Source organism: Rhinolophus sinicus, chromosome 14 (assembly GCF_057876585.1).
Source record: "Rhinolophus sinicus isolate RSI-liver-muscle chromosome 14, RSI-T2T, whole genome shotgun sequence".
NCBI classification, from domain to species: Eukaryota; Metazoa; Chordata; class Mammalia; order Chiroptera; family Rhinolophidae; genus Rhinolophus; species Rhinolophus sinicus.
The window spans coordinates 182813678-182830099 of NC_142514.1; the positions used below are offsets into that span (position 1 = coordinate 182813678).

General features: G+C 58.6%; 1 protein-coding gene across 4 annotated transcripts in view; it reads right to left on the reverse strand.

The window, feature by feature from the left end:
• Positions 1 to 15856, reverse strand: part of LTBP3 (latent transforming growth factor beta binding protein 3) — an 18057-nt gene extending 2201 nt beyond the window's left edge. The window contains exons 1-21 of one of the 4 annotated variants that reach the window (XM_074336678.2): positions 14792 to 15856; positions 11451 to 11780; positions 11105 to 11307; positions 10817 to 10922; positions 10529 to 10621; positions 10230 to 10352; positions 9570 to 9725; positions 9296 to 9481; positions 8712 to 8728; positions 8563 to 8635; positions 8287 to 8373; positions 6362 to 6487; positions 6146 to 6277; positions 5890 to 6018; positions 5530 to 5652; positions 5143 to 5265; positions 2282 to 2404; positions 1917 to 2036; positions 853 to 981; positions 379 to 546; positions 112 to 195 (exon numbers count right to left, since the gene is read on the reverse strand). In XM_074336678.2, the coding sequence (XP_074192779.1) occupies positions 112 to 195; positions 379 to 546; positions 853 to 981; positions 1917 to 2036; positions 2282 to 2404; positions 5143 to 5265; positions 5530 to 5652; positions 5890 to 6018; positions 6146 to 6277; positions 6362 to 6487; positions 8287 to 8373; positions 8563 to 8635; positions 8712 to 8728; positions 9296 to 9481; positions 9570 to 9725; positions 10230 to 10352; positions 10529 to 10621; positions 10817 to 10922; positions 11105 to 11307; positions 11451 to 11780; positions 14792 to 15116 (2956 nt within the window). In that variant the 5' untranslated portion in view covers positions 15117 to 15856. Of the gene's footprint in view, positions 1 to 111; positions 196 to 378; positions 547 to 852; positions 982 to 1916; positions 2037 to 2281; positions 2405 to 5142; positions 5266 to 5529; positions 5653 to 5889; positions 6019 to 6145; positions 6278 to 6361; positions 6488 to 8286; positions 8374 to 8562; positions 8637 to 8711; positions 8729 to 9294; positions 9482 to 9569; positions 9729 to 10229; positions 10353 to 10528; positions 10622 to 10816; positions 10923 to 11104; positions 11308 to 11450; positions 11781 to 14791 lie in introns of all 4 variants that reach the window. The other 3 variants (XM_074336677.2, XM_019737808.3, XM_074336679.2) reach the window with 3 other exon arrangements.
• Between the last annotated feature and the right edge of the window lie 566 nt (positions 15857 to 16422).

Consider the following 16422-nt stretch of genomic DNA (forward strand, 5'->3'; position numbering starts at 1 on the left):
TGAGTGATGGGGGCGGGGCTCAGCTGAGAGGCGGGGCAGATGATGGATGCGTGGGCAGGGCAGGGTCGGGTTGGTCCAAACCTTGGTGGGCGGAGCCGTGTAGGGACTTACCGCGGTGGGCTGGGATGCCGTAGTTGACAATGTTGTTGTCCTGGGTGTAGCCCTTCCCATCTGGGCAGAGGCTGTGGAACTCAGCTGCGAGGAGAGAGCGGGAAGGGAAGGAGGGAGGATCGAGTGGGTGCATGCTGGCTGTCTGGTGCAGGTCAGAGGTCTCTGCCTCACTTCCCCACCTACCCAGGGAGGGGCCATTTCCCCCAATCCATTTCCTAATGAAGAAACTGAGGCTCTGGGAAGGAAAAGGGCCTGCCGGCTCCTGACCTGAGCTGTAGACTGGGCAGGGATAGATCTCGCAGTGGTCTCCCCAGCCAGCCCCCAGGGAGCAGCAGCACTCCTGCTGGGTGACATTGGTGGCCAGTACACTGTCGCAGAACACCGTGTCATCGAAGTTAAGGTAGCACTCCTTCTTGTGGTGGGGCTGCTCCACCTCTGAGGACAGGGGAGGGCAGCTCAGGATCCTGCAGACTGCCTCTGCCTGTCCACGCTGCCCACCAACGGCATCCCTCTGGTGCCCCACATTGCCTTGCTCCCCAAAGCCACCTGGTGAGAGCCAAACTCCATCCTCAGTGTGGCATTCAGGGCCCTCCTGCCAAGTCTGGCCAACTGGACTCTCCCAGGCAAAAGAGATTTCTTCCTGTTCCCAACATTCCAGAGGGTGGGACCAGGATACATCTCTGAATCCCAGCTGCAGCTCAGGGGTTGTCTGGTCAGAGGAGGGAGCCCCGAGGAACTCACCCTCACATCCATGCTGGTCCTGGGTGAGCGTGAAACCCTCATCACAGACGCAGACGTAGGAGCCCTGCAGGTTCTCGCAGGCCCCGTGGGGAAGGCACAGGCCTGGGTCCTGGCTGCACTCATCTATGTCTGTGGGGAGTGAGGGGAGCCGGAAGAGCTGCTCAGAGGGAAACAAGCCCCTTTCCTTGGGGGTGAGCCTCAAGGGCCGCACACAAGTTCAGAACCTGAATTTCCACTTTGATTTCAAAGTACATACAATGGGAAGTTCACTCGTGTTTGCCTGCATGTGGGTAGATGTGTGAACATAGGGAGACTATGAGTCCTGGAAGTGAATTTGCAATTATTGTGAGCAGGTCCACACTCACTTCATTAGTCTTCATAAAACCTTTAATGGCTCCCACTGACAACAGAATGAAGTCCTAACTCTCAGCTGTGCATTTGAGAATTTTTCAGTTTGGTCTCTCAATATCTGTAAGTCTCATCACTCTTTCCTCTAAACCACCAACAACTCAACTCTGCTTAGGGCACAGGTCTACTCTCCCCTGAAAACAACCAGCTCCTTCCAGATCTCTGCACTTTGCAAATACTGTTCTTTGGGCCTGGAATACCATCCCATGCTTCCCTCTGCTTAGAGAACCTATTTATGCTTTAGGGAATCTATTTATGCTTCAAGTTCAGATTCAATGTCACCTTTCCATTGCAATTAATCACTAGTCCAGACCTCTTTTGGCACCCAGCACTCCGAACGGTAAGGATCAGTTTACACATCAGCCCCCTAGCTGGGAGCCCTGGGTCATTGCTCAATACCCAGTACACAGTATAGCACCTAGCAAATAGTAGGATCTCAGTAAACTCTTGTTGGATGAATGCATATAAGGGTGAGTTGGCACATAGTAGACACCATGTAATTACTGTCGCTACTGTTACTGTTATTCTAGGTGAAAGAATAGAAGGATGGCTGAGGGGATGGATAGATGGAAAGACAGACAGATCAACAGTGTGTCTAGGAGATTACTGCTCCCTGCCATTCCTCCTCAGGAGTTCACACCCAGTTCCCCCCATACCTTGGCACTTCCTGCCGCCTACCAGCCGGTGCCCCTGGGGACAGAGACATCGGTAGGAGCCATTGGTGTTGATGCAATCACCCCCAATGCAGGCTGCAGGGAAGTCACACTCATCTATGTCTGTATGGGATCAAATTGGTGGAGAACTTCAGGGGCTGACGCCCTCACACAGCCTGAGGCTGCCAAGGCTTCCCACAGAGCCCCAGGTGGGGCCCCCACCCCATGCTCCATCTTGGATCTGGATGGGGGCTGGACATGGGAGTGTCTGGCTTGTTTACAGGTAGCTCCTGGACTTGGGGCCTGGGCAGTGGAGGTCCTGGGGTAGGGAGGAACAGGTCAGCCCCCCAGCTCTAGGCCCCTCTCACCCTCGCAGCGGCTCCGGTCCCTTGACAGATGATAGCCAGAGAGGCACTGACACTGAAAGGAACCTGGTGTGTTGGTGCAGATGCCATTGTCACACACGTCCCCAGACTCACACTCATCCACATCTGCAGGACACAGGGGTATCAGAGGGTCAGGATCAGGGGTGTGTGGGGTCGTCTAGAACCTTTGCTACCTTTATCCCACTCCTGCCCATGCCTGGAACACAAGAACTGAGGCCAGTGGAGCTCAAGAGAAGCATGGGACCCTCACCCCCCATGCCCTGGTGACTAGGCCAGGTGCTGCCTGGAACCCTGGCTGTGTCTGATTCCAAAGAGCAGGCATCCCCTCCTTCATTCGTCCTCGCCAAACAAGAGGCACCCTCCTGCATCCCCTCCCCGTACTGCCCTGGGCTTCCTTGCCCCAGCTTCTCTCACTTTCTGCTCTTACCCCCACCTGCCATGGCTCTTTCTTCCCATGTAAATAAGCTCCCCTATGTCTTGGTCCTTCTCACAAAATAATTTCTTCTGCTTGTGCAGTAAAGGAACTTGGCTCCCTCCTGAGAATGCGCTTCTCTGATGTCGTTTCTGGTGGAAGCTGGTCGTTGCCCACACCCCAGGCCCCTTCCAAACCATGTTCTTCCTCGGAGGAGCCCTGGGCGCCCCCACCAGCCTCCACCTTCTCTATTCTATTGCTGTCAGAACCTACCTTCCAATCCCTCTCCCTCTGCCTTTCTCCCCATTCTAGGAGTTTTCAACATCCATGTGGTCAGCCAGGCCCAGCCTCTGACCGTACATTCCTTGATCTCTCAGATTCCATGACCTTCACCTCCATGCCAGCCACTCACTCTTGGGACAAGGGGCTGGGATCCGCCCTACCTTGGGCATATCTCAGATGCTGCTTCCTTCCCACTGCCTCAGCTGTTCTCAAGCCCCCTATTCCACCTTCTCTTGCAGGGGCCCGTGAACACTTCTCTTTCCTCTTCATGGTCTGGCAAAGTCAGAGCCATGGCCGGCCTCTAGGCCTCTGGATCCTGGGTGCTGGGTCCAGATGGAGCCAGACACCAAGCTGATCACACTGGGCCATGGCCACTCACTCTGGCCTGCAGCCGGGCCAGATAGAGCCTCAGTGTGGCTAGTGCCACCCTCTCCCCTCCTTTCAAGCCTTGACCTCTGGCCAGTCCCTAAGGCAGTTTCAAACCTTGACTGTTCTCCTCAAGTCCCTACTCAACTCAGGCCCTTTACTGTTTATTGAGAGAATTATGGTGATCTTCAACCTCCTAAAAATCACTATCTACATCCACTCCCTTCTTGCTCCCCTTAGAGCAAGAGATGTTCCTTCTCCTGTCCAGAGCTCCTCTCCCAGCTGCCCCGCTTGTCTCCTTACCCACCTTCCTGGCGTCTCCTCAGCCTACAGCCCTAACAGTGTCTCCAGCTCTCTTCCTCATGTGCTGCCTGCATCTCCTGGCTTCCCATCATGCCATAGAAGCCACCCTGCCAAGGCCACCAGGGACCTTATTTTACAAGAACCTCTCTATTGCATTGACCGCATCCAGCTCTGCCCTAGAAGCCTCCCCTCCCCAGCTTCTCAGCTGGTGCTCCTGGGACCCTCCCACCACTACTTCTCCCACACCTCCCGCTCCTATTCCCCTGCCTGCCACTTATGTGGCACTGTCCCCAAGGCTCTTCCAAGGCTCCCCTCACTGGACTCCCCTCCTTGGCTGAGCAGGTGAACCCCAAAGTTCCACAGCCTCCACAGTCCACAGTTCTGGGTGGGCATGTCTGGCCCAAGGCTTCCAACCTGTATGGCTCACCCTCTGCTGGCATGTCCAGCCAAGAGGCCCACAGGGGCCACCCACTCGACTTGTCCAACATGAAACCTAGTGTCTTCCTTCTCAAACATGCCCCCCTCTAGGGGACCCTATCCCAGCGAGTCACCCAAACCAGAAACCTGGAGGGTCCCTCACTCACCTCTCGCCCTCACCTGGACATCCAGTTAACAAGGTAATTTTTCTCTAATATCACAGCATCTCATGACCATCCGGAGGCCACTACTCATCGCATCCACCAGTATCTCTGTTCTGAGTCTCCCCAATAGACCTCCAGCCATTCTCCACACTTGGCATCAGGGAACTTTCTACAGCAACTGGTGAATCTTGTCCCTTTAAAATGCTTCAGGTGCCTCATCATATCCTTAGGATGAAGCTCAACCTCCTGGAGGTGTGCTTAGGGAACCCTCCAGGGATGGGGACATGCCCCTCACCAGCTAGCCTCAGTCCCCACCCCCTGCTAGTACCTTACAATTTCCAGCACACGCTGCACTGTTTTTCACTTGAGTCCACAAGTGCTGAGCCCTCTGCCTGCTGTCCCTCTCACCTTTCTTTGCTTGGCTAATTCCTATTGACCTTTTAAGACAATTCAGGCTTCTGCTCCTCCCAGCCCTGGGGTTTCCCAGGAGCACCCAAATTCCATCCAGGCCCACAGCCCTGTGCTCTACAGTCTGTGTCTCATGTTCCCCAGTTTTTGGAATCCCAGCCACCAGCGGGCCTCTTGGCGCGTAAGACATATTAGTGTAACAGAGACTACTAACCGCCCCTTCTTTTATATGTTTTTTTTTCCCTTCAAATTTAAGTAACGTGCTTTGCAAACGCAGCTTCAAGCCTTGCCTCCTAAGACTCTTCCTACATTGAAATTCTGGTGGCCCTTCCTGGGTCAGGTTCGCTGAGACAATGAGTGAATTGATCAGTGAACCGAGGGGTGAATTATGTACCTCCTGCACACCCGTCTGAGAGACCGGGTGACCCGGTCCCCAGCTTCGGTGCATGAGTGGGTGGCGGGTGGCATTGCGGGGGAGGGCTGGAGCTCACCCAGGCAACTGCGGCCGTCTGGTGCTGGCGCGTAGCCCTGGGCACACGTGCAACGGAAGGAGCCTGGGAGGTTCTCGCACCAGCCGGGCGAGCAGGGACTGCCCTCGGCACACTCGTTCACGTCTGCGGCGAAGAAGGCTCATCTCGGTCTCCGCCCCACTGCACAGTGCACTGTGCCGACGTGGGGAGTCCCCTCCTCCCGGGAAGGGGGACCTCTATTCCCGGGAGGCCCCGCCCTCGAGACGACTCTGACGGCCAATATTTCTACCCTCGCCCTGTCCCACGTGGACTCGGCCCCATATTGGGGGCAACTCCGGGACCGGCCGTTTTTATTGGCCTCCGAAGTCCCGCCCTCTATCCTATTCCGGACCCAGATCCCAGCCTCACCGCGGCAGGCCCCGCCCCCCTGGCTGCGGTAGCCAGGTTGACAGGCAATGCACTTGAAGCTCCCGGGTTTGTTTTCGCATTTGCCATCCGGGCAGGAGCTAGGGTCTCGGCATTCGTCGATATCTGTTCAGGAGGGAGAAGGAGGACCCGTTTACGGATAACGTGGCCAGCCAGGCACTCAGGGTCCTCGGCAGGGCCTCCCTCCATCACAGATCAGCAAGGCAAACCGGCCCTTCTGGGCTTCCGGACCCCAACCTCTGAGAGGCCCTGAGCTGGGCAGAGACAGTTCAGGTCCTCCGCCCCCACCCCAGGGCGAGGGACAGCTGAGGCCCCCCTCGGTCTGGATCGCGTCTCCTGTACCTTCGCACACGGGCGGTCGGGAGGCTTTGAGCCGGTAGCCAGGGTAGCAGTTGCACTTGTAGTGACCAGGAAAGTTGATGCAGAAGCCGCCGTCGCCGCACAGGTGGGGCTTGGCGCATTCGTTCAGGTCTGAGCGGGAGGAAGGGGGCGCGAACGGAGTGCAAGGGACAGCGGAAGGGATTCCGCGGGCGGTCGGGAGGAGAGCCCCCCCTCATCCACTCAGCCCCGGCGCCGTACCCGCCCTGGCCTCGCTCACCCACGCAAGAGCGCCCCCCGGCGCCCACGTGCAGGCGGTAGCCGCGGTTGCAGTGGCAGTTGTAAGAGCCTCCGGTGTTCATGCAGATGCCCCTGCCAGTGCCGCACGGTTCAGCCTCGCACTCGTTCACGTCTGAGAAGGACGCGCCGTCAGGGAGACTTCACAGCGGTCTCGCGAGCCAGGGTCGCCCCCGGGCCACCCACACGCCCCGCTCACCCACGCAGTAGTGGTGCTGCGGATGCGACCGGTAGCCCGGGTTGCAATGGCAGGAGTAGCCGGAGGGACCTTGGATGCACTCTCCGTGGCCACAGATGTTCTGGTTCAATCGGCACTCGTCTGTCTCTGCGGGCCAGGGGGCGAGAGTGGGGCGGTGGCAGGTCAGGGGGCGGAGCAGGGAGCACTCACGGTCTGCCATGTTCCCAGTGGAACCTCCATACCCACCCCTTTCCTAATGACCTGGATACCTGAGCCTGATCACACGGTGACCCTAGGTCCCTGTACACCCACACTCCATCCTAGGGTTTCCTACACCTCCATCCCAGACCATCCCAAATCATGACCCCAGGTGCCTGACATCCTATCTCCCCAATTCCAGGGCACCTTGATACTCTCTCCCACTCACTATACCATGTCCCCAGTCACCTCAATATTTTAAACCCTGCAGCCTCAGTCACACCAAATTCCTCTAGCCCAGTGACCCCCAACCACCCCTGTCTCAGGAACCTGAGCCCCCCATTCCAGAATAGTTGATTTGCTTCCCCTCCTAAGGAAGGCAGGAACTGGTTTCCAGAGAATTGCGGTTTGCCCCATGGTTGTTCATAGGTGGCCAGATCTAGGAATCCCCCTCACCCTCTTTGTCACCAGTCCCAGGATTTCCTGCTTCCCTCCTCTCCCTCTTTTTAGTCCCTCCCCTGCTCCACCCCCCACCCCACGCAACAGGCCTTGATACTGAACTTTGCCCTACCCCAAACACCCCAGGCCAGTGGGCTTTTGCAGGCTGTTCTCTTTGCTTAGAGTGCTTCTCCCTAGGCATTCTTGACACCCCCTCCTCTGAGAAGCCTCCCCAGGTGCCTCTTCTTCCACATTCCCACAGCCCTCAGGGCTGTCACAGGGTTGTCCTAGTCTGTGCAGGCCTCCAGGCCAGCCACCTTCCACCGGATCCTTACCCTAGGAGCAAATCTAGCCTCTGGGTTTCAATCATGCTGGCGGCTCCCATGTGGCTTTGGAGTACACACAGACACGGGCTTCAATCGGGCTCAGCTGTGTGACCTGGGACAAGTTACTGAACGTCTCTGAGCCTCAGCTTTCTCATCGGAAAATAAGGCCAACAGTGCCCACTTCACAGAGTATGAGAAGGCTAAATGATATTTAGTATGTAAAACTCTTTAGTCAGTGCCTGGCAGAGGGCGATTGCTCAGCCATAGCTAGCAATTATTATGATGCCTGAAACGCTACATACACTTCCCATAGCCTTTGGGATCAAACCCAAACCTCTTCACAAGGCTCCATGCACCAGCCCTTCCCTGGTTCAGAGACACTGATCTGTGTATGGTTTCTCCCTCTTCCACTAGTGTTTCATGTTTCCATGTCTTTGCCCAAACTTAGCTTCACTTGGAATGTTTTTTTCACCAACCTTCTCGTCTTTAATTTCTAACAATCCTTAAAGCCCTGTCGGAGCCTCCTCTCATTGCCACCCTACAAATGATCACAACCCCCAGACTTCCTTTCTTCTTCTCTGATTTATTTTTTCATAGCATTTATGAGACAGCCTAGATTTTTACTCATTGATCTATTTGTTGTCTGCCTACTCGGCAAGAACAGGGAATTTACGTCTGTTTTGCTTACTTCTGTACCCCCAGCACTTAAACAGTGCCTGGCACATAGTAGGTGCTCAGTAAATGTTTGTTCAATGAATGAAGGAATAAATGCCTTCGGACTGGATTGACCACCATAATGCCCAGATCATTTGAGGGCGGAGTAGGGTCTCTGCCGCACACCGAGGCATCCCTGGGGCCTGGCACACAGTAAGCCCTAGATAAGCGTTTTCGCTCCGGAAATGATTGGAGGGAGGTAGGAGAGGAGAAAAACTAAGCTAGGGGGCGTGCCTTGCCCGGGGCGTGGCCTAAGTGGGCGGGTCTTACCTGTGACCTGAGTAGGGGCGATCTCTAACGGGGGCAAGTCCGGAAGGAACCAGCGCACAGTAGACGGCGAGGGCCGGGAGATCAGCTCTGGGAGCAGCAACGCACACCCGTCAGGAGGTGAGAAGGGTGGGAGCGCCGCCCCTCTCTCGGAAGACCAACAGCTGGGAACTTAACACCCAACTTCACCGCCCCCGGTCCCCCCACCCCCTGCCTAGGCCGTGAACTTCCCCCGGGGCGACAGCTCTTGAGGACTGGTCCCTACAGTGCCCATCTCACCGGGGTAAGGCCGGGCAGGAGATGTGGTGGCGGTTGGATGGCTTTGCTGTGCTGACTGCTCCTCAATCACTGGCTGCAGGTGACAGCAGCATGAGCCCTCTGTGTCTCCTTTACCTCCCTGTCCCTCCCGCTTGGGTTCTCATACTCACTGAGTCCGTGCTCACCCCTAAAAGGGAAAAAGATGGGGCTATTAAGTGTGGGGCTGGGAGAAGAGAGTCAAGTGTGGGATCAGCTGTTGAGTATTTGTGGTTAAGGTCTGTAAGAGTTCAACAGTCATGTCTCTGGGCCAAGTGTCAAGGGTTAGATCCTGGGGTCAGGGAGTGTTTGCATCACTGGTCAGGGGAACAGATATGGGGAGTGATGGTTGTTCAAGGTCTCTGGGTTATAGAACAAGGCTTAGGAGCTAATAGCTAGGGTCAAATCTCTGGGTTAAGGGTCAGATCTAGGGCCAGCATTTGGGCTGAATCGATGCCCTGGTCTGGAAATCAAAGGGCTCTGGGGCCAGAGGAAGAGATCTGGAAGGCATTGGATGGTCAGATACTGTCAGTTAGGGGTTAAATCCTGGGGTTACAATCTTAGTTAGGAGTGCGAGGATTAGCTCTGGGGGTCAATGGTTAGGACAGGTATCAGGAGTTAGAGGTTAGACTCTGAGGTTATATCTGTGGATCAGGGATCAAAGAGTCAGATCTAAGGGTTCAGCATCTGTCAGAAAATAGAAAAGGTCAGGTCAGACCTCTCTCTTCCTCTGTGATCTCAGGTGGTGGCGCCCGGCTGGGGATCTCAGGGAGCTGCTGGGGCTTGGGTGGCCCGTCAGGGTGCAGGAAAAGGGAAAAGTCACTTTCGCCTTGAATGGTGAGCGTCTGGTGGGAAGTGAGGATGTGGTACCCCTTTCCAGCGGGGCAGATCTCCTTGAAGGCAGCTGTGGCCAGAGCAAGGGACAGAGAAGTGAGTGTTTCCTGGATTGGCACAGGGCCAGCCAGCCCCTAGGCCCACACACCCAGGCTCACCAGTGCCATCAGTTGGGCAACGCTGGCACCGCGCACCCCAGGCCTTGCCGACACTGCAGCAGCAGAGCTGGCGGGTGAGGCGCGTGGTCAGCGGGTGCTGGCACTGGTGCTCAGGGCTCACCAGGCGGAAACACAGGCTCTTTTCCTCTGGCTTGTCTGCTGCAGGGGCCAGTGATGGGCATGGGCATCTGGGCCTGAACACTGCCCACGTCCCTCCTCACAGTTGCTCCAGACCTTGCCTCTTTGGTCCAAATAACACTTGATCCTCATGTGGCCCTTGACCCCATATGACCTTGAATTCATGTGACCCCTGAACCTGTGTTACACTGACCTCATGTGACCCTTGACACCTCTGTGACCACTGACCCCACTGACCCCTGATTCTAGCTGCTCTAGACTTTACCGCTCCTACCCATCAAGTGTATGATCTCATATGACCTTGACTCCATATAGTCCCTGAGCCCATGTGACCTCTAACTCCAGATCCCTCTGACTCTTGACCCTGCTGATCCTTGATCCTATCTACTCTAGGCCTTGCTCCTCCTACAGTCAACGCTTGATCCCACTCTGACCTCTGCGACCTCCGATCCTCCTGCTTGTAGCCTTACCCCTCCTGCCCACGCCTTGTGACCTCCCAGGGACCCAAGCCCTCAGTCTCACCAATGCACTGCGTGCGGGAGGGACCCAAGCTATGGCCAGGTGGGCAGACACAGCGATAGGAGCCAGGGTTGTTGAGGCAGTCACCATGGCGACACATGCCCGGCATTGCGCATTCATTGATGTCTGTGGTAAGTGGGAGTTTGGTTCCTCTAGTCTGGGGCCACAGGGTGACAGCAAGCTGCTCCAAGAACCTCAGGGCCCTGCCCCAGCCCCGCCTCCTCCCTCACCCACCTGTGGGACCTCCCCCAGGGACAACTGGCCTGCCCCTCCAGCCCACAGAATGTCCTCGCTGGCCATACCCTGGCAGTGGGTGCTGTTGAGTCTCTTGTAGCCCTGAGGGCAGTCAGCGCCCACCTCACCACGTACAGGCCCTGGCTTCTGCACCCCTGTGTCTGCAGAGAGAGGACAGCATGACAGGGGAGGGCACTGGAGGGCCCTGCAGGGAGGAAAGGGAGGGCACAGGGAGGGGCAGAGTGGGATGTAGAGAGTAATTTGGTGGGCAGTGGGAAGCGCAGGCTGCACTGGGCTGGGAGGGGTGTGAACGGGTCCACCCTGCAGTAGGAGTATCCCTGAACACAGGCACTCACACTGCAGCTGGGGGCACTTGTGGCACTTGCTCTGGCCCCAGGCGGTACCGATGCTCCCGCAACAGTCCTCTTGCTTGGTGAGGCCAGGGAGTGGATTGCTGCCACACTAGTGGAAGGAGCATGGACAGGATCACAGGGCACCCAGCCCCCACCGGACTTCCCTCCTGAGACCCTTTTCCTCCCTCTTCATCCCATGGTCCCTCGGTTTTGAGCAATCCCTGTGAGTTGAGACAAGGCAACCCTGAGAGACCACACCGCCGGTCCAGCCGGGACTATGGATTCACTCACAGGCTGCTTGGGCAGTGTGTCCTGGAAACAGCGGCCCAGAGGCTTCTGGGTGGGTGGCCGGGGGTGCTGGGGCTTGGGGTGCTGTAGCAGGTGCTGCGAGGGGGCTGGACCCTCGGCATTCGGCCCCTCAATGCGGTGTACTTGGACGGAGGCATCAGGTGGGTGGTGGACACGCACGTTCACCACGGGGGGCGGGGCCTGCACTGGGGGGCGGGGAACCGTGGCCTCAGGACTGCCCCACACCAGGTGGCAGCGTGCAACTCCTGCAGGGCTGGCCTTTGCCCAGGTCCCTCCACCCTAGCACCCGCCCACGCCAGCCTCCCCAGGTCTGCCCGTGGACCGGTACCTTCTGCTGAGATCTGTCCTGGCCCAAGGGGCACCAGGAAGGCTGCATGCTGGGCAGGGGGCCCCTCCCCAGGCCCCGGTGGATCCGCGATCACCTGGACCGCATAGATGGCGTGCTTGCTGGCCACAGACTCGCTCTCCGGAGCCAGGGGCGGCAGCGCACCTGTGGACAGGGCCCCGGCCCGGCCGGGCCCAGGACCGGAACTGCCGGTGCCCCCACCAGCTCCTCCGGCGGGCACCTGGCAGAAGCGACCCGTGAAGTCCGGGGGACACAGGCACTGGTTTCTGGAGGAGCACTGGCCGCCGTTCATGCAGGGCAGAGGGCACACCACTGGGGAGGGGAGGTGGATCAGGGCGTAGGCCAACCCCCACCCCCAGCACCCAGGCCCAGTCCTCACCCACATCCTGTGTCCCCCCCCCCCCTTCCTACTTCCTTGCCACCCACTGACTGTTCTCCTTGGGAAGCTGGTTTTTGTAACACATCATACACACACAGAAACTGACCTCTATGTTCCCCAGCATCCTACCCATGTTGGCTTCTGGAGCTTCAAGTCTTGCACTTAAATCCTAGCTAGGAGGCCATTTGTCAACTGTTGGGCTCTAAGCAACTTCCTTCCTTCCCCTCCCTATGCCTCAGTGTCCTCATCTGTGGGGATATTGTCTATTAAATGAGGTAATACCTGTACAAATGCTTAGCCCAGTGCCTGGTACAGAAAGGGAACTTAATAAGTAGTAGCAAATGATGATGATGGAATAGACTTTTCCTCCTCTTTCTTCGGCCTTTCCTGGGAATGTGATCTGTACCTAGGACTTCCTCCTCTTCTAAATTCTTCCCGATTCAGGCCTCAGTCCTCTGGGCTCTTCCTCTCTCCCTCCTTTTGCCTTGCCATGTCAGGGCCCACACCTCACCACTGCCGACGATGCCCACATCTGTAGCTACAGCTCCCCAGGTCCTCTCTGGGGCACCTCCACCCAGGGGACACTACAGGAAATCAGCATCTTGACTCCCCACCCTCTCTGACCTTCCACCACCAGGGATCCCTGCCTGCCCTCCCGCCCCTCATTCATAACTGAGCCTCTAGGGTCCATCTCTCCTGCTCCCCTCCCTCCCTGCCCCCACTACTTCTGGCCTCTGTACTGTCTCATGCATCCATCTCCCCATTCCTCTTGCCCTCTGCCCCTCCCCTTCCAGCCTCTCCTGCCTAGTCACATCCCAGCACACCCCTCCCCCCCACTCCCCCTTCACCACCACCACCCCTAGAAATCTGCCTCAGGCAAAGCCCTGGCGTAGTCACACTCCTGCTCATGGCTGGCTTCCTTGCAAGGACAGTTAACTTTCTCCGTGGCCCAGAACGAACCTTCTTTCAGCCCATCCCCCTCTGCATTTTCCGTGTGCATCCCATTGCCCAGGACTCATCTCTCTGCTACAAAGGAGCCACATCTTCTGTCTCCAGGGCTTTATTCATGCCATTCCCTCCACTTCAGAGCCCTTTCCCCATCTCTACATACTCAAATCTTATCCCTCCAGTGTCAGCTTCTCCTCCTCACACCCCACCCACCCCGTCCCCTCTCCTGAGTTATCATCCTTTGCCCCAGCTCTGCTTGAGTTGGTTATATGTCTGTCTCCCATACCATAAAGGGTGCTTTGAAGGGGAGGGCCAGGTCTGCCTCAGCTCTGGGTTCCAGAGGAGGTGCAGGGGGAATGACTGAGAGGCTGGGACCTCTGTCTTTGTGTCACACACACTCACATCTGACATCCAGCCTTGGGGCCCTGAGCTCACACAGCAGACCCAACCCCTCTTCTGCCTGCCCCGTGGCTGCCCTCACTTCCCACGATGGTAAGATGGGGTGCTGCTCTCCTGGACACCTGAAGGACTTCAGAGGGACAGGCCACATCCGTGGCCATTAGGGCCTGGCTAACAGCATCATAGCCCATCCCATCCTGCCTGGTCTCTTGGGGCCAGGACTTTCAGGGCAGAAGGGGTGTGTCCTGGGCTGGGGGAGGCAGGATCTTCTTCCTGCCTCCCAGTGAGTCACCCATAGCGGTGAGGGTGACCTCTCAGTGACACCCGCCCACTGTGGCCTGGGCGCAGAGCCTGGGGGATGTGGGCAGCATGGATGGAGACAGCATCCTGGGCAGGATGGCCAGGGGGCCTGGGAGGCCCTGCCTGTATACACTCACATGCACAGTCATCTTGGCACACATACACACTCACAGACTCGTTATGACACCAACACAGGCTCATATAAACACTCCCACAGTGACTGGAGACACACACCTAAGACAACAGCACAAGAAGTATGTACTTAATCACATTGTGCCACTCCAAAGCCCATGCATACCTTTGTGTGTGCCATGCACACGCACACACACACACACACACCCCTCATGAGAACTGTGAACCACATCCGTGGGGTTCCTTGGGTCTGTGAGGGTCTGTGAGTATAGGAATGTATAAGAATGCTGGTGCCATCCTGGGCCTGGCCTAATTACCCTGTCCAGGAGGGTAATTACTGCTGGGACACCTCCCTCCGCCTGCCCCAGAGGGCCCTGGGGGAGGAGAGCTGAGCCCCAGGCCTGGCTCTTTGAAGAGAGATGCTGGGAAAGGGTTGGGTTCCAGGTGGCACTGGGGAGTCATAAGAGCTTGTTGGCGGGAGACTCTGAGGGCCTGAGGCAGAACCGTTGAGAGCTTAAGTCCCCCATAATGGCATAGATGGGACACCAGGAAAAGGAGGGGCTGAGGACCCACACCAGCCTCTACCTCCAGGCCTGCACCCCACTTGTTGGGCCTCCACACCCCTCCCCTCCCAGACCTTGCCAGTAACTAAGTCCCTCGCCCCAGTCCTGACCTTAATGCTTCCTCCCAGAGAATGCAGGTGTCTGCCCCTGGCGGGCCCGACTTTAGACATTTTTTAAGACTTTTCCTGTTTCTTCCAGTAAGTTTGTTTCTTGGGGGAATGTTTATCCCTCCTCTGAGACCTCTTGCCCCCAGTTCACATTCCTCAAAGCCTCTGTGTGCTGACCTTGACTCCCTCTCAGAACCCAGCACCTTCCTAGAGGCCTGTGTCATCCAGGACCCCACCAGTACCCTCACACCTTACGCCTCAGCTCTAAGCCAGAGCAGTACAGTCAGGGCAGCCATGCAGCCCTCCCAACTCAGGTCCCAGGATTCCAGCCTCCCCAGCCCGCTGATGCCCTCCACCCCCGGGTCCCAGGTCCCCAGAGCACTGCTCTCAGTACCCCTGGCCCCCAATGTTATATGGCCTACTCTGCCATGTATCCAGCATTTGTCCTGGTGCGGGCCTTCCCGGCTCCCCCAGCCCGTGACCCCTGGCCCTCACCCACGCGGAAGCCGGAGCCCGTGAGCGTGTCCGTGCTGTGGCCGTTCTCGCCGATGAGCGTCATGTTGGAGCCCTGCTGACAACTGTCCCGACACTGGCCCTTGAGGCAGGTCCGCTTGCAGATCACCGGCGCAAAGACCACCTTGAAGCGCTCGCGAGCCAGCGCCCCGCCCCCGCCGGCGCCCCGCTCGCCCGCCGGCCCCCCCTCGGCCCCTCCGCCCGGGCCCAGCAGCAGCAGCAGCAACGCCAGCAGCCCTGCTGCCCCCGCCCCCGCCCCGCGCATCTCAGGGGCCAGGCCGCCAGCAGCCCCTCGGGGCCCGGGCATCCGGGGCCGCAGGACCCGGAGGGCGCGCCCGGGCGGGGGCTATGGTCCCGGCGCCCAAGGCAGGCAGCAAGCCAGGAACCCCGGGAGAGGGTAGAGAGGGTCGCGAAGGCGAGGAACAGAGGAAGTTCGCAGGGAAGGGACAGCAGGCACGGGCGGGGTCCCAGGAGAGCCCAAGAGATGGAGGCTGGACAGCGGGGAGCCCAGAAACTTCCACCGCCCGGGAAAGAGCCCAGCCACGAACCGGGCCCGGGGCCTGCGAAGGCCCCAGACGGAGGCAGGCGCGAGGAGGCCGCAGCAAGTCGAGGCGAAGAGGAGGAGCGAGGGGAGGAAGGCCGGGCGGCCGGCCTGCTCCACGCCTCCCCCGGCCGGGCTGGGCTCCCGGACGGCGGGGAAGCAGGGAGCGCGGGCAGGACGCAGGGAGAAGTGAGCAGTTGTTTTTCCCTGGCTGCAGCGCGGCAGCGAGGGGGCTGGGACGCTGGCCCCCGGCCAGGGAGACAGTTTTTTTTTTCTGTTTAAAGCGTCGCCGCTGCCGCCTGGAGGAGCGAGGGGGTGCAGGCGGGTGGAGGCTGGGGGCGGTCCCCACCCCAGATGCCCGCCCCGCCAGAACCCGCCGCCGCGCGGGGCCCTTTCCAGAGGGCCCTCACCTGGGCCGGCCCGCCTGGCCGCCAGATTCTTCTGGGCGGGGCGGGGAGGTCGGCCTGGACATCCGCCTGCCCCATTAAAGCGGGAAACCGAGGCTGAGGGCAAAGGAGCTTCCTTGCCCAGGTCACGAACAGAAGGGGAGGCCAGGTGGGGCTGGAACCCAGGCGTCAGCCTTTTCCCAGCCTCCCTTGCGCATGTGGGGGTCCTACCACCCTAAAGTCACTTCTCATTGGTACTGCTCCACTCCCCTTCGGCCAGGGGCTCAGTGAGGGGTCCTGAAGAGTAGATGGAAACCCAGCTTCTCTGCCATCCCCCTCCCCTCCCAATGGCTTCCTGGTGCCCACCCTAAACCCTCCTCCCCCTTCGCCTTGTCTGGCCTGGCTGGCGGGGCTGGCTCTGGGCCTCAGACACTCTGGAATCGCCAAGGTCTGAGCTCAGGGCCTGGCCCCCTTCCCAGGCTAACAGCCGGGAGGAGGGGGGTGCTGCTTGAGGGCCCAGGGGCCTGGGGAGGGGCACAGCAGGGCTCCAGGGTAGGGGTTGGCAGGGGCTGGGGAGGGGCCTTGAGTTTGGTCAAGGCTGAAGAGGAGCCAGGCCTGTCCACTGGTCTAGAAGGGAGGCTCTGGAGGGCTGCAGTGTCCTGGGGCAAGCGGTCAGGTGGGGGGCT